This window comes from Ovis aries, chromosome 2 (genome assembly GCF_016772045.2).
Source record: "Ovis aries strain OAR_USU_Benz2616 breed Rambouillet chromosome 2, ARS-UI_Ramb_v3.0, whole genome shotgun sequence".
In the NCBI taxonomy this organism is placed as follows: Eukaryota; Metazoa; Chordata; class Mammalia; order Artiodactyla; family Bovidae; genus Ovis; species Ovis aries.
This window is the reverse complement of record NC_056055.1, coordinates 207,544,124-207,566,924: the sequence shown is the minus strand read 5'-3', so window position 1 is coordinate 207,566,924 and position 22,801 is coordinate 207,544,124. Positions and strand designations below refer to the sequence as shown.

General features: G+C 37.8%; 1 protein-coding gene across 6 annotated transcripts in view; it reads right to left on the bottom strand.

The window, feature by feature from the left end:
- The window catches only part of PARD3B (par-3 family cell polarity regulator beta), a 1,199,064-nt gene that overhangs the window by 223,536 nt on the left and 952,727 nt on the right, over positions 1-22,801 (bottom strand). For all 6 annotated transcript variants that reach the window (XM_060410277.1, XM_060410276.1, XM_004004847.6 and 3 more), the window contains one exon: positions 3,363-3,665. In XM_060410277.1, coding sequence (XP_060266260.1) covers positions 3,363-3,665 — 303 coding nt within the window. The remainder of the gene's footprint in view (positions 1-3,362; positions 3,666-22,801) is intronic.

Here is a 22,801-nt window from a genome sequence, read left to right as displayed (position 1 = left end):
GCTAAACAACTGTCTCCTAGTTTTAAGCTAAGGTTTTTGGCTGCTTTTTATTTTCTCCCGTTTTCAATGCCACTCTCTTAATCCAGACCCTTGCCATCCCTCACTACTGTAATCATATCTTCATTTGTCTAACCATCTAACCATCTTCTTGTTTGTCTGCCATCAAACTGGCAGAGCTATTTCCTCCAAATACAGATCTATCAGCTCATTCTCCAGTTATGGCATTTTGATGGTTCCCACTGTACACAGGATTCCCCACTACCCACACACTACTGCTCATTCTTCTGTAGCCCAGGGAAGGCAGCACTATTCAGGCATAACTTCAGAACCCTTCTTACCATAGATCTGCAGACAGCTACCACCAATCATAAGGTGTGAATACAGGATGGAACCTATTCATGCACAACCTGGCTCCAATCTTCTTATTTTTCTTTCTAGATCATATGTCTATTCTTTGGAACACTGGAACACTACCTGATACTAATTTTCACCCATGTAGATTTGACCTGGACAGAAATTTCTTAGGATAATTGTAACTGGAGCCAGATTCATCTTCTGTCATGTTCCTTCCCATCCACTCTCCATGTTCTGAGCTTCCCTAATGTGCCCTGTTCTTTCCAGCCACTTCACCCCTGTGCATGCTAACTTGTCTATAAGGAAAACAATTTTTTTTCTGTATCTGATCAATTTGTATGAATTCTTCCAGAACCAGTTCAGATATCATTTCCATTTGGAGACCTTTCATGAGCAGCAGAGTTAGAAAAGCTTTTTCTTCTGTTTATGTTAAATTGTAATTATTTATTTCTATATGTGTCGATCTCCTCCTCCCTAGAATATAATTTTCTCTGGAATGGAACCACCTCTTAGTCATCTTTTTAAAATTCCTAGAGCTTGAAACAGTAGCTAGAACAAACACTCACTGAGTGACTGAAAGACTATAGATGATTAAATGAACGACAGGCCTCTAACTGTAAATAAGATAGGGTTAGAGCTCAGAGTTCCCGCCTATGAGCACCACATCAACTTTATTAGACTTACTAGGACCCAGGCATGTTGGAGAGTTCAGAATTTCATTGATAAAAACAAGTAATAATGATGATGATGATAGCTAACAAGTAATAATGATGATGATGATAGCTAACATTATTGAATGCTTATTATATGCTGAAGCAGAAATTGCTTAAGATTTAAAGAACAAGGAGCAGAACAAATCTTAAATATGGTTAAAGATAAGAACAGAATAAAGATAATTCTGAGTATAGTTACACTTTGATATGTTACCCCAAAATATGACAACTGTCTAAAACTCCACCTAAAGAACTTTAGATCATTTATTAATACAGAGAGGTTAGACCCAAAGGAAAGAATATTCCTTACACATGTCTGGGCTATGCAGTAAAAAAAAAAAAAATACACACACATTTTATATATATATATATATATATATATATATATATATATACACACACACACACATTATATATATATATATATTTTTTCTGATATCATGCTACTGTGGCTACAGTTACAATTATCCTAAGAAATTTCTGTCCAGGTCAAATCTACATGGGTGAAAATTAGTATCAGGTAGAGTCTTCCAGTGTTCCAAAGAATAGCCATATGATCTAGAAAGAAAAATAAGCCTTCGGTGACAAAAATTTGAGGAGTAGAAGTGCTGTTATATGCTCCTCTTAGAAACTTACAAGGTATGTTAGTTATTGGGGATAAGAAGACAGAAGTAAGAAAACCTATTCAATATGGCTTAACCCAGACCTTTTCACACACATTTGAACAATGAATTTTTTGTTATTAGAATGCTTAGTATTTATTTTCATGGAATCAGAAACATCGGCTTTGGAGGTTCATAGAAACAGTTCTGCACTGGAATTCTAGCAGAGGGCACTTGCCAATGGGTTTGCAATGAAGACCTATCTGATTCAGAGAAGGTAAGATTGGCTTTTGTCTGGGCCAGAAGAGACTCATGCCTGGTCCCATCATTTATGTGACAAAAATTCAACCCTTTATTAAGGCTTGGGAGAAAAAGACTAGCTCTTAATCAGTCCTTTGAATTAACAGTTCTGTTATGGCTGTCTCACACACTCTCACACAGTCACAGGAATTTATATTTTCATTTTATCCCAAAGAAAAACTTGACCATCTTTCTTTAATACTATCAACCTGGAAGCTTGACAGTAAGGATTAAAAATTGCTCCTTCCTTCCCACTTGGTTATTGGAAAGGCTCTGAAAGGTAATCAGTCTTGTGAAGCTGCACTTTACAGTCTGCATAAAAACGCCATGATTTTCCTTCCTCTCCCCAACCTAATTGAAAGTGCATAATATCACCCAGCTGGGGAAATGTAAATGGTAAACATATACAATATATCATGCTATCACACAAAAGCTGGTTACTAATAGGGACTGGGTGGTTGTCAGGACCAAAGGGAATCTGGAAAACAAGTCTTTTTTTTTTTTTTTTTTCATCTAGAGTGAGAGTTCTTTGTGCCTGCCACCCAGCAACCCCTCCCCCCCAACACATACCTCCTCCCTCCAGACTTCAAGTTACAGCAGATTAAACCAAGGTCAGTCAACTCATTCCTTGTGTGTGTAATTCCAAGGGTCACCTAACAATGTATATTGACTAACACTCTCTTATACCACCCTTTCAAGAAATGAGGCATTTTGCTTCTGGCAGGAGGTGGGGTTGGAATCATTCTGCTCCCTACCTACTTTGATTGTACTGACAGATGGTCCTATTATCTCTTTCCTCAGCTGCTAAACCTTAAGATCCTTGGCCTTATCACCTCTTATCTTCCTCTACTTCATCAAACTCCTGTTGCAAAGATTATCTCCTTTTCTACCTCTGATCACCCAGGAATATCTATACCTGATCACACATGCCTTCAGTAGAAAATCTCAATCTTTTCAAAGTCTTCTGCAATTCAGAGGTTATCTACAATTATACCGACTTAGAAATCAACACTTTCTTCTCTGACCCCTCACCTTCAAGAGTCATGCAATCTTCTAGAATCTATCTTTTACAGTAGGACTCTTAGGAGAAAGGATAACATCCCTTCAAAGTTTTCATCACCAGTTCTCTGTTATAGCATTCCTTCAAAAATTGCTCCCTGTTGCCTCATGAACTCAACTACTGCTATTCATTCATGCCACCTTATAACTGGCAATTGTTTTATTTTTGATGGCTGATACCTTATGGGTAGGTCAAAGCATAGCACTTGTCAAGGGTACTATGTCATTTCAATTTTAACAGGTTGAAGGATATATTTTTATCTGCTTCAGCAGTGGAGATAATTTGAAACTTACTGAATTAAAACCACATTCATCTTTCAATAAGTTACATTACCTGTCAGCTGGCACTGGTGGATGGTATGGCTTGTTGACCTTGGCATAGAGACTCTCTAATTGGTCTCTCTCTGGAGACAGTGGACGGCCATCTCGAGGGTAGCCCAGTGGTCCAGCCCGAGGCGGAGATGGAGACCTGTAGACATTTGCGGATGTACATGGTTCCCGGAAGTGGTTCACTCTGGCATAGTTGGGGTCCACTTCATCATCGTCCATATCATGCAGTGATCCAATTGCACCAGTAGCATAATCAATAAGACTTCTTGCCTGCTTTTCCCTTAGCTCCTGATGTTTTGCTCCAATCCTGAAAAATGTAGAACAAGATGTATGTGAGTTTAAATGCTTATACAATGATAGACTCTCCTGAATCTATGTTAATTACTTCTTGTCAGTTACTTAACTGCCACTTTTGTGGATACTGAAGATCACACCATGCAGAAATGCTAAGAGCAAACTCCACAGGATTCATTTTATTTGTTACATATGCTTCCCTAGTGGCTCTGACAGTAAAGAATAAGCCTGCAATGCGGGAGATCCGGGTTCGATTCCTGAGTTGGGAAAGTCCCCTGGAGAAGGGAATGGCAACCCATTTCAGTATTCTTGACTGGAAAATCTCATGGACAGAGGAGCCTGGCTGGCTACAATCCATGAGTTCACAAGGAGTCAGACACGACTGACTGACTAACACTTTATTTGTTACAGGGTCTGGAAGATCCCCTGGAGAAGGAAATGGCAACCCACTCCAGTATTCTCGGCTGGGAAATCCCAGGGACAGAGGAGCCTGGTGGATTGCAGTTCATGGGGTCGCAAAAGAGTCGGACATGACTTAACAACTAAACAATACCAGCTTTACTTTTATAGCAATGCTGCTGCTGCTAAGTCTCTTCAGTCGTGTCCAACTCTGTGCAACCCCAGAGACGGCAGCCCACCAGGCTCCCCCGTCCCTGGGATGCTCCAGGCAAGAATACTGGAGTGGGTTGCCATTTCCTTCTCCAACGCAGTTATTTAAACATTTTGTCTGCTGATGACTAGGCTGATTACAGAGTCAGAGGCTGATTTTTATTAACATTTTTTCTCTATAAATGGGCTGTGCTCATGGGAACAGTCCATCTTTGGTGTAATATTCTAGAAGCCTACCTTGGGAAAGGGATGCACGTCAAAGAGCCCATCAGAATCTTGTACTTTGTCTGTGACTTTCTTATTTGGTGCCTTTGATTTTTAGTGTATTCTTCTAAAGAAAAGCGCTTGCAAAAATTGATTTAACTATGAAAAAGAAACTACAGAGGCTTTCTGGTCACTAAAAGCAGTGGTATCAGAGATAATTTATAAGAGACTGTAAGTTTTTGGTTACACAAATGGGGATCATTGTGTTTCATTATACAGGGACTAGGGACAGAGTAAAAGAGTGAAATTAATAGGCTCCTGACAGAGACGAATTGGCACATATAAGTGAATTAAACACCATTACTGGCAGAACTCCACAGCACTAAAGCCTTTAGTGATATTACAAAATGCTACTGCTAATCAGTGTACCGTGTAGACTACCGGGAATGCGAGCAGTAAGATACAGTTCAGTGTATTCCAAACCCATCTGAATTTTGAGAATTTGACATTTAATCTGGAAAGTGTTAGACTGGATCTCCTAAATTCCCAGTTGCACGTGAAAATGGACAAGTCACTGTGGCATCTTAGTGGATGACGGTGATATGATGGTGTCAGGAGGTGTTCTCCACTAAAGAGGAAAGAATGCGACCTCACATCACCGGGCAAATAAGGTGCATTGAGTACAGGAGGAGAGAAGACAATGCGGGCTCAGGAGGTGAAAGAAAGACTCAAGAAAGGATGGGGATAAATCTGAAGACCTGGCCTCCAAGAATATGAAAGGATTGCGGGCTAAGAGTGAAAGATCTATATCTGCCTAGAAATATATATTGAAGGCCTACATGAGTGAAAAAAAAAAAACCTGAATTCCCTATCTTTTCCTCTTCAAATAAAAACAGCTGTTTTTGCACACAGCAGCTAGTTTTATTTTACAGAACATCAAACTCTTTGTAAAAATCTTTAAAAGCCACGATCTTTCAAGGTATTTTCCTTTTGGTAGAATGGCTTTTTCCCCTACTTTGAGTAAAGAGGAGGAAGAAAAGATAAAAATATGAAGAAGAAGGTATAGGACAAAAAAACAGTATCTTCAATCACAACAGATGAAAATAAATGTCATGATATATTATTGCATATCTCTTTTGACTAGGTCAAATTATGTACCCTACACATAAGTAATGAGGCGAATTTATATTTTATGCAAAGGGGAGCTTGAATCTCCAAGGGATGTTGAATGAAGATGAAAGGAAGATTACACAGTAGGGTACCTGTCAAGAGGCCCTGCCCGTCCTCTTTCAATGTATGTTAGTCCCAGATTCATGAATGTTTGTTTTGAATAATTTTTGATGGAGAAGATAACATGCCCCATTCTGTAACAAAATAATCTTTCTAGGGATGGTGCAGACTGGATTATCAGAGGATGCTTGCTGCACTGTGATGGCAGGGATGGATATCCATTGCAAATAGAGAATAGGACATCAATAAAGTGGGTGTGGGGGGGGTTGTGTGGTTGCTATTCCTCCTAAGTGGGAGACCTCCTAGATAAATCACTCAGTGGAAAGATGAACATCTTATGGTTGCCACACAGGGCTATGCTTACGCATTAATGAAAAAGGAAAACACCAAGCTTGATCTTTCAAAGAATCACAGAAACAGAACACAAGACTCTGTATTCCTTGTTTTATCACTCTCTTTCTCAGAGGTTTTCTCATTAATTAAGCTTGCTGAGTACGTAAAGATTCCCGGATGAAAAGTATTCCATATATGCAAAGCAGTATTTTATCTTGTACTTTTTCTTTCTAAAACCAAATTTCTCCTTGATCTTTTCTGTGCCACTGAGTGCTTCAGTAACTAATTTCATATTAATCACTCAGTAGGTGAAACAGTAATTTCTCTGAACCGCCATTATTATGCCATATATCAGGATCTCTCCATGTGGGGGAGGACAAGGCAATCTCTGAAAAGGGGTATATGGAAGCAGAAAAGACTCTCTCAAGAGAGAAATGTCAAGGAAATAGACATTTCTTTTTTTGGTTGTTCTGACCTCTCTCTGCCCCAATTCAGTGTGAGAATTCTAATTGTTTATAGTCATTTCCACGTAGACGTCTCTTTACCACTGGGAACTCAACCTGTTAAAATATCTACTTTTCAAAATAGTCCTGGATAGTATTCCCTTTTTATTGGATGGTACCACCAGCTTCCTCATTCTCCCCAGCACACTGCCTTTGAATTGTTTCAATCTCCTCCCTCTCTTTTCCCCTACAAAAACGTTGTTGTTTCTTTTTTCCATTATAACTCTTGAATAGCTTATTTTATTTCCATTTCTATAGCCACAGACTAGTGTCCAGGCTTTATATTGCCTGGTCTGCACCATCCAGCATGGTAGGCATTAACTGTATTGAGGCTACATAAATTTAAACTGGAATTAATTACAATTTTTGAACATTTAAAATTCAGTTTCTCAGTTTCATAAGCCACATTGCAAGTACTCAACAGCTAAATGTGCTTGGGACTTCTATATTGGACAGCCCAAATGGAGGCTAATTCTATCACTGCAGCAAGTTCTATTAGGTTGTGCTGGTGGGATTATGCTAACATTTTTTTGTATGTCACCACATCCCACTTTATCCCTTAAAAGGTACTAGAATAATCTTCTTCAAAGAGTATTTCTATTGCATCACTGTCAGATCAAGGCTTTCTAAAAAAAGAGTGTGATAAATGATGGAGCAAGAGTGTGGTTATTCCACTTTGTTCCTTGTATTCTAAATGAATGAATGATTGAGAAATTGAGAAGAAATTCCATCTACCATAGAAATAGGATACAGTCATAGTTTCAAATCATGCAATAAAATCTGAACTCCATCCAAAACAGGTAGTATGTCAAGAGTCAATATATAGCTTTGTCTCTAGCACTGAAAAGTAGGAGAAAGAGACCAGAGAATTACAGACAAACTTTTGATTAGAAAAAGAGAGTTTAGGATGCTGGGATTGTAGGGTAAATCTTTGTGAGGTTCCAACTTGAGAGTGGAGGAGAGAGAGAGCTAAAAGAGAGAAATTTCCACTAAGAGAGAAATTTCCTTCTACCTTGAAGAAACTTCATAGAGGCAAATGAAGAGAAGAGAAAAGAGCATCAGTCCACTCTGTAGCTGAAAAGGCAGGATGACAAGAGCAAGATAAACAAAGATAAACTTAGCAAAATAAAACCTTAAATCATCTAAGAGACTTCACTGTTGTTATTCAGTTGCTAAGTCATGTCCAACTGTTTGCAACCCCAGGGACCGCAACACACCAGGCTCCTCTGTCCTCTACCACCTTCCAGAGTTTGCTCAAATTCATGTCCATTGAGTTGGTGATGCTATGTAACCATCTCATCCTCTGCTACCCCCTTCTCCTTTTGCCTTCAATCCTTCCCAGCATCAGTGTCCAGGCTGATCTCTTGTTATAGCGATCTGCTCTCCTAAAATGTCAGGTTATGGCAAAGCTGTCAAGGTAGTACACTCAGACCAGGCCTGAAGACATTTTGAGAGAATATATGGAATTGACGTGGCTGGTAACCTTAGATCATTATGCCTGGTCATATGACACTATTATTTTAGTATAGATTTCAAAAAAACTAAATAACATAGAACATGAAATTAACTTAATGGATCAAAATGAGTATTTAAAAATTAAATATAGTAAAAGAGAAAATATTAGAGGTTATTGCATGCAGTAAGCATAAGTATAGTGTCAAGAGAAAAACCAAGTCATCTAAAAATCCAGGCAAATTCAAATTGTCCTCACACATGAATAAAAAAAAAAGAAAAACATTTGAGAAAGCATTCCAAAAAACACTGCAGAAAAGAAGGCAACACTTCTTGACCCATTTTGAAAAATTACTTAATAATGAAAAACATCCAACCAAGAACTAAATTCAAATTAAGAATTCAGCCCAGCAAAGCTGGGGAATGACAGACACGGAGGTGAGAAAAACATTCATTTAAATAGAAAATGAAGGCTAAACATTTATTTGTAGGATAAATCATTATAGAAAAATGTAAATATTATAAACTCTGCTAATATAAAAGTAGTATCATTATACTAATAAGGAGGTAGGTGATTTAGGGGAAAGTATTAATACTCAATATACTTATTTCCCCATTTTTTAAAGAAAGCATCAGCAGTTACCATGTAAAGTTAATAAGTATATGAAATACAATAACAAAAAAACAATAAAACAAATTTTCAGCAGAAGAGAAATACAAAAAACAAAAGCCCAATGATAGAGTAGAAAATAGAAAACAGAGGAACCAGTAAAAAAGAGAGTAAGAAAATAGGATAACAATTATGCTATGACAATAAGTGAAAACGGAATAAATTTCTTTGTTATAACTAAAGGATTGTTGCTCAGATCATGAAGTCCTTATTGCCAGATTCAGACTTAAATTGAAGAAAGCAGGGAAAACCACTAGACGATCAAGGTATGACCTAAATCAAATCCCTTACGATTATACAGTGGAAATAGGAAATAGATTTAAGGAACTAGATCTGATAGACAGAGTGCCTGATGAACTATGGACAGAGGTTCGTGACATTGTACAGGAGACAGGGATCAAGACTATCCCCTAAAAACGAAATGCAAAGAAGCAAAATAGATGTCTGAGGAGGCCTTACAAATAGCTGTGAAAAGAAGAGAAACGAAAAGCAGGAAAGATATACCCATTTGAATGCAGAGTTTCAAAGAAGAGCAAGGAGAGATAAGAAAGCCTTTCTCAGTGATCAGTGCAAAGAAATAGAGGAAAACAATAGAATGGGAAAGACTAGAGATCTCTTCAAGAAAATCAGAGGTACCCAGGGAACATTTCATGCAAAGATGGGCTCAATAAAGGACAGAAATGCTATGGACCTAACAGAAGCAGAAGATATTAAGAAGAGGTGGCAAGAATACACAGAAGAACTATACAAAAAAGATCTTCACTACCCAGATGATCAGGATGGTGTGATCATTCACCTAGAGGCAGACATCCTGGATAGTGAAGTCAACTGGGCCTTAGGTAGCATCACTACGAACAAAGCTAGTGAGGGTGATGGAATTTCAGTTGAGCTATTTCAAATCCTAAAAGATAATGTTGTGAAAGTGCTGCACTCAATATGGCAGCAAATTTGGAAAACTCAGCAGTGTCTACAGGACTGGAAAAGGTCAGTGTTCATTCCATCCCAAAGAATGCTCAAACTACCAAGTAATTACACTCATCTCACACGCTAGTAAAGTAATGCTCAAAATTCTCCAAGCCAGGCTTCAACAATAAGTGAAGTATAAACTTTCAGATGTTCAAGCTGGTTTTAGAAAAGGCAGAGGAACCAGAGATCAAATTGCCAACATCCACGGGATCACTGAAAAAGCAAGAGAGTTCCAGAAAAACATCTATTTCTGCTTTATTGACTATGCCAAAGCCTTTGACTGTGTGGATCACAAAAAAACTGTGGAAAATTCTGAAAGAGATGGGAATACCAGACCACCTGACCTGCCTCTTGAGAAACCTGTATACAGGTCAGGAAGCAACAGTTAAAACTGGACATGGAACAACAGACTGGTTCCAAATAGGAAAAGGAGTACATCAAGGCTGTATATTATCACCCTGCTCATTTAACTTACATGCAGAACACATCATGAGAAATGCTAGGCTGGAAGAGGTACAAGCTAGAATCAAGATTGCTGGGAGAAATATCAATAACCTCAGATATGCAGATGATACCACCCTAATGGCAAAAAATGAAGAAGAACAAAAGTGCCTCTTGATGAAAGTGAAAGAGTAGAGTGAAAAAGTTGGCTTAAAGCTCAACATTCAGAAAACTAAGGTCATGGCATCTGGTCCTGTTACTTCATGGCAAATAGATGGGGAAACAGTGAAAACAGTGTCAGAATTTATTTTCTTGGGCTCCCAAATCACTGCACATGGTGACTGCAGCCATGAAATTAAAAGACGCTTACTCCTTGGAAGGAAAGTTATGACCAACCGAGATAGCATATTAAAAAGCAGAGACATTACTTTGTCAACAAAGGTCTGTTTAGTCAAGGCTATGGTTTTTCCAGTAGCCATGTAAGGATGTGAGAGTTGGACGACAAAAACAGCTGAGTGCCGAAGAATTGATGCTTTTGAACTGTGGTGTTGGAGAAGAGTTTTGAAAGTCCCTTGGACTGCAAGGAGATCCAACCAGTCCATCCTAAAGGAGATCAGTCCTGAGAGTTCATTGGAAGGACTGAGGCTGAAGCTGCAATTCCAATACTTTGGCCACCTGATGTGAGGAACTGACTCATTTGCAAAGACTCTGATGCTGGGAAAGATTGAAGGCGGCAGGAGAAGGGGATGACAGAGGATGAGATGGTTGGATGGCATCATCAACCTAATGGACATGAGTTTGAGTAAACTCCAGGAGTTGGTGGACAGGGAGGCCTGGCGTGCTGCTGTCCATGGGGTCGCAAAGAGTTGGACACGACTAAGTGACTGAACTGAACTGAAAGGATCCCAGGTGATCAAAAGGAAAAACACACTGTGTGCTATCACAGTGATGAAAAATAAGATATAGCTTACATGTGCATTAATAGGGGAAATGAAGTGCTCTGCAGTTTAAAAATAGGGTCATGCTATTCCTGTATTATAAAGAGATGAAATATAAATATAGGTCTAGATATTAATAAATATTTGTATGACACAGACATACCTTTATATATGCATAGGAAACAATGGATACACAAAAAATTCATAAAACTGATTATCCCTGGAGAGTAGAATTAAAGGGTACTGTTTGAATTATTATATCATATAATTATGGATTATTTTTTAAAATTTTAAAATATAAAAAGTCCCTTACAACTACTTACTGACTGTTACAGTGAACCAAAGTTGAAACAGAACAAAACACAATGCTACCCAGGTGCCACTGGGCATTCTTTCTCTTCTGAACGTGCCTTGTGATGTCTCCTGCCAACTCAGTTATGATAATACTTTTCTTCAAATTGTTGAACATTTGTTTGTTCCCTTGCAAATCAACTGCTTTGGCCTAAAGTACCCATTCTCCACTAATCAACTATTTGATTCTAATTTTCTCTAGACTGAAGGCTGAACTCACTCATTTATAGCTCCTCATAGACCTCAATAATTCTCCCCCTCTCCAATTCATGTATCTAGTAAATTCTCTATCTGCAATTGTTATATATTACTTTGTAAAAAACCAAAACAAAATAAAATATCTTTCGTTAATTCAATTCTGGATATTCCGCTTCCATAACTAAACTACAAGCTTCTTGAGTGTCATGTTTTTCTTTCTGCTAATTTTGGCTGATTGATTTATTCACTAATATTGTTGATATTGCACTTATATCAGAAAGAGAAAAGGAATAATATCAACCCCTGCCCCAATATCAATGAGATATAAACAAATAATAACAATTTATTGGTAAAACAAAGATGCTGTGTGTACAAAGGGTAAGAGGCAATTCACCCTAATGATCTTGAGGAAGAATCATGAAGGTGGTGCCACATGAACAGGGCTTTGAAGGAACTTGCTCTAGGAGAACAGAAGATATAAGTAGTGTGAGGCACTCGGTCAGCGAGAGGACAAGCCAAGGGGCACAGAAACCCATGATTTACTTAACACTGGGGTGTAAGTCTGATGAGGTAGGACACACTGGTTCAAGGTATCCACCTTCAGGTCCCCAGCAAAAGTAATGCATTTAATAAAAATTATTGGCAAATTTCTATTAGGTTTGCATAATGTAAGTTTTTCCTAATAATAAGGTTTTTGGTGAGAAAAATCCTATTACAACTTTTTATTTGTTTAGCCATTTATTATAAAATAAAAGAAAGATACAGAAATTTATATAAAACAAGTCTTTGGATTAAAGAACTCGTATAAAGCAAACATGTTTGTAATGATTACCAAGGTCAAAAACTCAACTTTTGCAGGATACTCCAGAAGGTTTCCATGTGTTCCTTCTTCATCACAAGCATGTCTGTGTTATATATATATCTCCTTTCCTCCACATTAAGAATCCTGCTTTTCAAGATACAGAAAACTCTGGTACTACATATCACATGGTTACAACTCGCTTTACTCTATATTACACATATAATAGTTTTAAGCTAAGACTCTGATGCTGGGAGGGACTGGGGGGCAGGAGGAAAAGGGGACGACAGAGGATGAGATGGCTGGATGGCATCTCTGACTGGATGGACATGAGTCTGAGTGAACTCCGGGAGTTGGTGATGGACAGGGAGGCCTGGCGTGCTGCAATTCAAGGGGTCGCAGAGTCGGACACAACTGAGCGACTGAACTGAACTGAAGGATACCATGAGCACCACCAGTATGATTATTAAAAAGAGGTAAACTACTCTTTTTTATAAAGGTCCTCTCCTCATCCCTCCATTTGTGTAGTTGTACTATATCTACATTTTTGAAATATGTAGCTGCTATATGCTATACTTCTATTCAACTCTCACTTAACTTTTAGTTCTATAATTAACTCATTTGTGGTAAAGAATCTGCCTGCCAATCCAAGAGATGTAAGAGACAGGAGTTTGATCCCTGGGTCAGGAAGATCCCCTGGAGTAGGAAATGGCAAGGTACTTCAGTATTTTTGCCTGGAAGATTCCATGGGCAGAGAACCCCAGAAGGCTACAGTCCATGGGGTCACAGAGTCAGGCACAACTGCGCACACATACATCAATGCACAAGTAACTTATTCAGACCACAATCTTTATGTCTTTGAAGATGCAGTCATGTACTACAGGGGTCCCCGACCTTCAGGATCTGATGCCTAATTGTCTGACGAGGAACTGATGTATTAATAATTGAAATGAAGTACACAATAAATGCAATACACTTGAGTCATCCTGAAACCATCCCCATGGCCCTGGTCTGGGGAAACATTGTTTTCCACAAAACTGGTCCCTGGTGCCAAAAAGGTTGGGGACCACTGGTTTCCTAAATTCTTCAGGAAGAACTCATGGCATAAAGCTTCTTAAGTTGACAACATATATTTGAAAGCCAGTTTTACTGGATATAAAATTATTGGCTCACCTTTCTTCCTTGAGTATTTAAACTAGGAAGTGTAATGCCATTCTCTAGACTGTGTGACAAAGTACTGATGGTGAAAAGTTGGACAACAATTTAATTTTAGTTGTCATAAATTACTTATAAAACTTGTTCTTTTTGCTTATCAGGGAAAATTATTTGCTTTTCTTTAAAATCTAATAAAAACATTCAGAAAACTAAGATCATGGCATCTGGTCCTATCACTTCATGGCAAATAGATAGGGAAACAGTGGAAAGAGAGGCAGACTTTATTTTCTTGGGCTCCCAAATCACTGCAGACGGTGACTGCAGCCATGAAAATAAAAGATACTTGCTCCTTGGAAGGAAAGTTATTATATGAAAAGACCCTGATGCTGGGAAAGATTGAAGGCAGGAGAAGGGGATGACAGAGGATGAGATGGTTGGATGGCATCACTGACTCCTTGGAGTTGCGTTTGAGTAAGCTGTGGGAGTTGCTGATGGACAGGGAAACCTGGCATGCTGCAATCCATGGGGTTGCAAAGAGTTGGACAGGACTGAACGACTGAACTGAACTGAATATTATTAGAAAAATCATTTTGGTTTGATAACTTTCACATTTTTCATATACTTTTAAATTTTATACCAGGTGAGTTTCTTGAATTATAGCTTTTATTGTTAATGTTGTGTGACACAAATTGAACATAACAAATAAATTGTATTTTTATATACTGAATGAATACTCAGAAAGTAAAAGTAATAAAACAATACCATTTATAATGGGATTAAAGTGTATTAAAGGAACTTAAGGATAAATTTAAGAGGAGACGCTGAAAACAATAAAATACCGATGAGAGAAATTAAGGAGGATCTAAATCAATGGAGATGACACCATCCTTATGGCAGAAAGTGAAGAGGAACTAAAAAGCCTCTTGATGAAAGTGAAAGTGGAGAGTGAAAAAGTTGGCTTAAAGGTCAACATTCAGAAAACGAAGATCATGGCATCTGGTCCCATCACTTCATGGGAAATAGATGAGGAAACAGTGGAAAAAGTGTCAGACTTTATTTTTTGGGGCTCCAAAATCACTGCAGATGGTGATTGCAGCCATGAAATTAAGAGCCATTTACTCCTTGGAAGAAAAGTTAGGACCAACCTAGACAGCATATTCAAAAGCAGAGACATTACTTTGCCGACTAAGGTCTGTCTAGTCAAGGCTATGGATTTTCCTGTAGTCATGTATGAATGTGAGAGTTGGACTGTGAAGAAGGCTGAGCACCAAAGAATTGATGCTTTTAAACTGTGGTGTTGGAGAAGACTCTTGAGAGTCCCTTGGACTGTAAGGAGATCCAACCAGTCCATTCTGAAGGAGATCAGCCCTGGGATTTCTTTGGAAGGAATGATGCTAAAGCTGAAATTCCAGTACTTTGGCCACCTCATGTGAAGAGTTGACTCACTGGAAAAGACTCTGATGCTGGGAGGGATTGGGGGCAGGAGGAGAAGGGGACGACAGAGGTTGAGATGGCTGGATGGTATCACTGACTCGATGGACGTGAGTCTGAGTGAACTCTGGGAGTTGGTGATGGACAGGGAGGCCTGGCATGCTTCAAAGAGTCGGGCGCGACTGAACTGAACTGAACTGAAATCAATGGAGAGTTTTATCTTGTATGTTGATCAGAAAACTCAGTTATTAAGATTACACTTCATTCAAATCGTTCTACAGACTCAATGTCATCTCAGTCAAACTCCTAGCAGGCTTATTGTTCATACTTGTATGATTTTAAAATTTATTTGGAATGCTAAAGAGCCAAGAATGACCAAAACAATTTTGCAAAATAAAAATAAAGTTGGACTTACACTACCAAATTTAAGATGTACTATAAGCTTTCGTAATCAAGCCAAAGGTTAGACATATAAATGAATGGAACAGAAAAACAGAGTCCAGTAACAGACTCATGAGTATTTGGTGAAGTAATTTACAATAAAGGTGCCAAAAAACTCAGTTAAGAAAGGACAATTCCTTTGATAATTGGTACTGGAAAAACTAGATACCCATAAGGGAAATAAGAAACTTGTATCCTGTGTTATACCATAACAAAAATCAATTCAAGATAGGATACAGGTCTGAACATGAAGGCAATCACAATAAAGCTTTTAGAATAAAATAAAAAAGAATATCCTCACAGCCTTGGGGTAGATCAAGAGAGGACACAGAAAGCATAAGCCATAAAAGAAACTGGTAAACTGGACTTCATTAAAATTAAAACCTTCTCATTAAAACATATCAAGAAAATAATAGGCAAATGAGAGACACTCCTCAGAGTACACACACATCTAACAAAAGATTCGTATCAAATATATTTTAAAATATAATTGCAATTCAATAATTTTAAAAACTTGGCAGAAGACGTCAACAGATGGATTACAAACCAGGATCTAGAAATGCCCAATAAACAAGTGAAAAAGTGCTCATCATTTTAAGTCACTAGAGAAATTTAAATTAAAACTGCAGTGAGATACACCTACTAAAATGAAAAAGAATGACAACATCAAATGTTAGCCAGGATGAGGAGCATCTAGAATTTTCATACACGACTGGTGGAAGTATAACACGGCATAACTCCTTTGGATTATTCTTATTATTAGACACTAATAATATTTGTGACTTTCCCCCCATGATTGTATAACTTGATTCTCACAAGCTACAAAAGTCCCAACTTTATAAACGAGGAAACTGAAGTTCAGAGAGGTTCGGTATTTTGTCTGAGAGGTCATATTTATTAAGTGGCAGGAACTGGATTCCTGAATTCCACCAAGGTGTTTTACTTCAATATTAAATTTTCTTTCATTTATACTAACCACAAATAGTCTAAACATGAGCATTAAAAATGAGCTTAAAAATTTATAAAACTGTCAGATACTCAGATGTAGAGATAACCCCCCATATGCCTATACCCAGTTCTATATGTAGTAATTATTAAGAGTTGGGCACATTTTTAATCTATTCTTTCCTTCAAACATTTTTGCTAAATGTTCTATAACCAAACCTAGTCATTTACCTCCTATATACTTCAGAAGGTATATCAAATAAATCATGAACATTTTACTATATAACAATAATTCTGTTACTTATCCCACTTAAAAATTAATAATATTCCTCGGTGTTCTAGTCCATAAACAAATTTTCCCAAGTGTCTTAAAAACATCTGTCTTTTCCATTGAACTTACTTGGATCAGGTTCCAAAATCTATCTACACCTTGTATTTGTTAATGTATCTTAAGTCTCATTTCCTGTACAGACATGTATTCTTTTTCATTTTTGCTTTTTTATTTTTCCATGCCATTGAATTGTTACAGAAACCTGGCAGATTGTCCTATATGTGGTCCCCTATGCTGGATTTGGTTGCATCTTCATAGTGTGATTTAACTTATTCCTACATCCCCCATATATCCTGTTTATGAAAAGTAGCTCAAATGCAGCACTGCCCAATAGATCTTTTCACAATGATGGAAGTGTTCTATATATAGACTGTTTCATACAGTAGCCCCATGTGGCTACTGAGTACTTAAAATCTGGCTAGTGTGACTAAGGTACACATTTTTTATTTAAACAGCTACACGTGATTGGCACCACCCTAGATATTGCTGTTAAGATACTTAGGTTCAACCTTTTTGGAAAGAGTACTGTAATGGGTGAATGTTGGTTCTCCAAAAGATTTATCCACCTGGAGCCTGCTATTATAACCTGATTTGGACAAGGGGTCTATGTAGGTATACTTAAACATCTATGATGTGATCATCCTGGATTCTCCAAGTGAACCCTAAGTCCAATGACAAGTGTCCTTTTAAAGAGGAAAGACAGAAGAATCAGAAGAGAAGGCACACTGAAGGTGGGGGCAGAGATTAGTCAAGCCTCTATAAGCCAAGGAATGTCAAGGATTGCTGGCAGCCACCTGGTGGCTCAGATAGTAAAGAATTTGCCCACAGTGTGCAGACTCGGGTTCAATTCCTGGGTCAGGAAGATTCCCTGGAGAAGGGAAAGGCTACCCACTCCAGTATTCTTGCCTGGAAAATCCAATGGAGAGAGGAGCCTGGTGGGCTACAGTCTATGGAGTCTCAAAGAGTTGGACACAACTGAGTGACTAACACTTTCTCCAGAAGCCAGGAGAGAGGAATCAGACACAACTGAGTGACTAACACTCACTTTGACCAAGAAGCCAGGTGAGAGGTACGGAAGGGATTGTCTCTTAGAGCCTCTGGAAGGAGACAGTTCTGCTGACTCCTTCATTTCAGACTTCTGAAATGAAAAAGAGCTAACAGAGAGTATATTTCTCTTCTAAGTCAAGTCTGTGGTAATTTGTTACAGTAATCCTAAGAAACTAATACAAATACCTTACAGGAAGCATGTTCTTAAAATTGTGCCATTTCAGGGGGCATATGACCTCACATCTTACTTAATGATTCTTAGGGTGATCCTGATGGCTCCACTGCAAAGTTCCCTAATCAGTTACTCATTTAATTATTTCTTCCATTGAAGATTTTTGCCTGAACTAATGATTTCTTTAGGGGGTTGCAAAATGATAATTTTAAAAGTCTTTATCCCTCTTTCATTTATTAGCTGGGATTAGTATACAAAGAAAAACAGCCTCAAAATTTTGGGTGTTTTTGATTACCCTGAATTATACATAGTATAAAGAAGACAGAATATATCTTTTTAGGGGAGATAAAGGGTTGTGAATATCATTATGAGCTGATGTTTTTTAAAAAATAGATATTTAGGGTTTTAAAAAAATTAGAGATTTAAGGTTTTCAGTCAATTGTATTCCTTACTCTCTTTGTGGCATTCATTGTCTCCTGTACTTTGGCCACTTTTTTTTGCAAAGAACTGACTCATTTGAAAAGACCCTGATGCTGTGAAAGATTGAGGGCAGGAGGAGAAGGGGATGACAGAGGATGAGATGGTTGGATGTCATCACCGACTCAATGGACATGTGTTTGGGTGGACTCTGGGAGCTGGTGATGGACAGAGAGGCCTGGTGTGCTGTGGTTCATGGGGTCGCAAAGAGTTGGACACGACTGAGCAACTGAACTGACTGACTAATATCGAGAGAACACAATCTGGGCTCCACTGGCATTGGGTTAGCATTGCTTCTGTGAGTTTTCTATCAATAGAGCTATGAAACACATCTTTTTCAAAAACATCACAAGTTCATGCTGATATTTCTGATTCAGATTTAATATTTAATATTACAGAATGCTACTTCAGTTAAAAAACTATATTTCTATTTAAAAATGAAAAACTCATTCTTAATACTAATGATATAAATATTTATTTGCATTGTCATATCAGTTCAGTCACTCAGTCATGTCCAACTCTTTGTGATCCCACGGAATGCAGCATTCCAGGCTTACCTGTCCCTCACCAACTCCCAGAGTTTGCTCAAACTCATGTCCATTGAGTCAGGGATGCCTTCCAACCATCTCATCCTCTGTCATCCCCTTCTCCTGCCTTCAATCTTCCCCAGCATCAGGGTCTTTTCAAATGAGTCAGTTCTCTGCAAAAAAGTGGCCCAAGTATAGGAGTTTCAGCTTCAGCATCAGTCCTTCCAATGAATATTCAGGACTGATTTCCTTTAGGATGGACTGATTTGATCTCCCTGCAGTCTAAGGGACTCTCAAGAGTCTTCTCCAACATCACAGTTCAAAAGGATCAATTCTTTGGCACTCAGCTTTCTTTATGGTCCAACTCTCACATCCATACATGACTGCTGGAAAAACCATACCTTTGACTAGATGGACCTTTGTTGGCAAGGTAATGTCTCTGCTTTTTAACATGCTGTCTAGGTTGATCATAGCTTTTCTTCCAAGGAGCAAGCGTCTTTTGATTTCACGGCTGCAGTAACCATCTGCAGTGATTTGGGAGCCCAAGAAAATAAGTCTTTCACTGTTTCTATTGTTTCCCCATCTATTTACCATTAAGTGAGGGGACTGGATGCCATGATCTTCAAGTTTTGAATGTTGAGTTTTAAGCCAGCCTTTCCACTCTCCTCTTTCACTTTCATCAAGAGGCTCTTCAATTCTTTTTGGCTTTCTGCCATAAGGGTGGTATCATTTGTGTATCTGAAGTTATTGATATTTCTCTCAGCAATCTTGAATCCAGTTTGTGCTTCATCCAGCCTAGCATTTCACATGATATAATCTGCCTATATGTTAAGTAAGCAGGTGACAATATACAGCCTTGACGTACAGCTTTCGCAATTTGAAACAAGTCCATTGTTCCATATCTGGTTCTCACTGTTGCTTCTTGAAGTGCATATATATGATTTTAAGTACATATAGTTTTGAAACAATAATACCAATATTACTAACAAACTACTGAAAGAAATTTAATATTTTCATCGCTCTATTTTGTTGTTGTTGTTGTTTCTTGGGTTGCAGAATCTTCCTTCCTTGACTAGGGATTGAACCTGCGCCCCCTGCAATGGAAATCCTAACTACTAGACCAGCAAGGAATTCCCAGTGGCTCTAAATTTTGTCAGAATATATCCCATAAAACATGTAGAGTCAAAATGCTGTGTTCTATATTACTTCAATTATTTCTTTTTTGTGAATCATTATGCAACCAATGTTAGGTTATTAGGTTACTCATTTTGGTTTGCTTTCCATTTTTAGGGATTTCTTTTGGTTTTATTTGAGTTTAATTTCATTTGATAAGTTATGTAAAACATTTCTATTACCAAATTCAGCTGTATACAACATGTAGGTATAGAGCTTTCAAAAGTCTTATCTTAAAAAATATATATTTATTTTTTTCAAGTGAAAAACCAGTATTATATATTCATAGCCATAAAAGGTAGATGACTTGAAGCATTTTCTCCTATACTTCAGCTTTTTTACACTGCAGTATCTAAAAGACAATACCATATTTGTAAACAGAGATTTTGTCACTTAAAAATAAGTTTTACAGTAGTCTACTGTGTGGTCATGCTTTTGTTTCCCTAATGAATCACATATTTTTGAACATTTGGGTATTTCAAATTTTTTTGCTATTATAAATAATGTTATAATGATGAATCTTTGCAAAATATTTTTGCCATTGCAGTATGACTGCGAGGTCAAAGAGAAACTCACATATAATTTTCCTAGATTATAACAAATTTCCTTCCATGATTGTTCTATTTTGCATTACCACATGTAGTATAGGAGGAGTCCCATTTCTCTATAGTCCAAGGGACAGAGTACATTGTCAAACTCTGGGACATGTGATAAACCTGGGTGAGAAGTGATATTTCAGTGAAGTTCTAATTAGCCTGTCTCCTATTATGTGATGCTGAGTATATTTTCATATGTTTAAGGGCCATTTTCATTTCCTCTTCTGTGAGCTGTCCATATCTTTTGCTGATTTTTCTATCAGATTGTCATTTTCCCCCTCGGTTTTTCAAAGACCTTTGTGTAATTGTGATATGAGCTCTTTGTATATAAATTGCATTTTTTTTTCTGAATTGGTCATTTGCCTTCTATAATTTCACATAAAAGTTATTCATTAGCATTTCGTACTTTATACTTTACCTTCAAAAGCTTTGTAAACGGTTGTTACTTTTGCAGACAATTTTTTGATTGATTTGTGTCATGAGGAATGTGTCAACAGTATAACTCTGACTGACTTGACCAGTGTTAGGAGGATGTAGGTGCTGGAGTTCTCTTTGTTGCTACTGTGTGGATCTGAACAACAGAGCCAGAGATGAACAGAGAGTAGAAGAGGAGGTTGCTGCCTGTAGTGCTACTAGTATTTGAGGTCAGAAAAGGTTTTTCAGGGGAGAGCTAAAGGGTAAAAGAAGTAGCGTCATTAAAAGAGATTATAAACTACCCGCTATTCAGTTTTCTTTTTTGACAGTGGAGATAATTCATCCTGCTATCATTTCTGCTTTTATAATAGAAGCTGCAATTAGGTCAGTGCAATTATCCTTTGTTCCAGCAAACAGGCCCAGTTTCTTCAGCTTTTCCTTATGAATGCCATTTCAAGACTGCAAGTATACCTGACCAAGAATAATTACAGGTTTTCTAAAAACTATTTTTATTATTATTATCACCATCATTATTATTATTCTAACCAGTCAATACAGTTACATGTAATCTTTGTGATCAATGTTTCTTCTTTTCGACAAAGCTATTTTAACTGTATTAACATTTTTAATATTTCTCATTCCTGCCCAGGTGCCTATAACATTTTCAAAATGATCTCCTTTGGTCTGTCCATTTTTATTGTCAGCCCAAACCAGACCTGATGTCTAAGGGAACTAGATTGATGGGATAATTTATCACCTATCTCGTAATAAATAAATAGATATAAATATATTTCTGTGCAGCAAGTTTCGTATTCTTTAATACTGAATGCAAACTCTTTACTGCTGTTAGTTGAATCTTCTCAGACTTTTTCTTCCTGGTTTTCTCTTTGCACATACACGTAGCCCATGGGGTCCTTCTTGGTTTTCAAACTCAAATAATGCTCTGTATCATGGATATTATGTTTGAGTGTTGCACATGACTTTGTGCCTGTGGTTTGCCAAATATCATGGGGCAAAGGTCACACTGATGCCTATTAAAGCAGATTAAACATTGAAGTTTGGAAAGCCTGTGAGTCAGGAGTGGTCTCAGACCATTCTCATTCTGGTGATCCTAGGTGGTTCTTTGCCTAGGTGGAGTGACTCTAGCAAAGATTAACCCACATAACCAAGAACTAATTAGATTTCCCAAATAAAAAAATTTTTTAATCTATTCAAGAATAAATATATTTCACATTTTAAAATCATGGCAGTAATTTCCAATTCCTACCTATTAGCTGCTTTTTAAAAAATGTTAGGTGGCAAGGTTCTTCTGTCCCTTCCTGCTGTTACTAAATACTACCACTTCAAGAGAATTGCCATTCAGTGAAGGTTCTCCTATTATTGCAATTTACATTTTCCCTAAATTTATACCTTTCCCAGACCCATTAAATTTTTGCCATTGCTAATGTACTGAGTTCCTGTAATTTGTATTCTCATAATGTGGACAAATTTCTCAGAAATGCTTAGTAAACATCTTTAGTTTTCATGGGAAATCAGCCCCGAGGAGAGGCTGGGGGAGGAGAGGATGAGGATGAGTGACAAGAGTGAATATGCACACTCTCTGCTCTGATGATGCCTGGGTCTCTTACTGCAGTTCTATACTGGGCCCCTACAAACGATGCCATTAGGCACTGAAGCCGTTAGAAGACGTCTCCATGTTGCTGGCGAAGTTAATGCTGAAGACTGAGTCATAAGAATCTGCCCTTG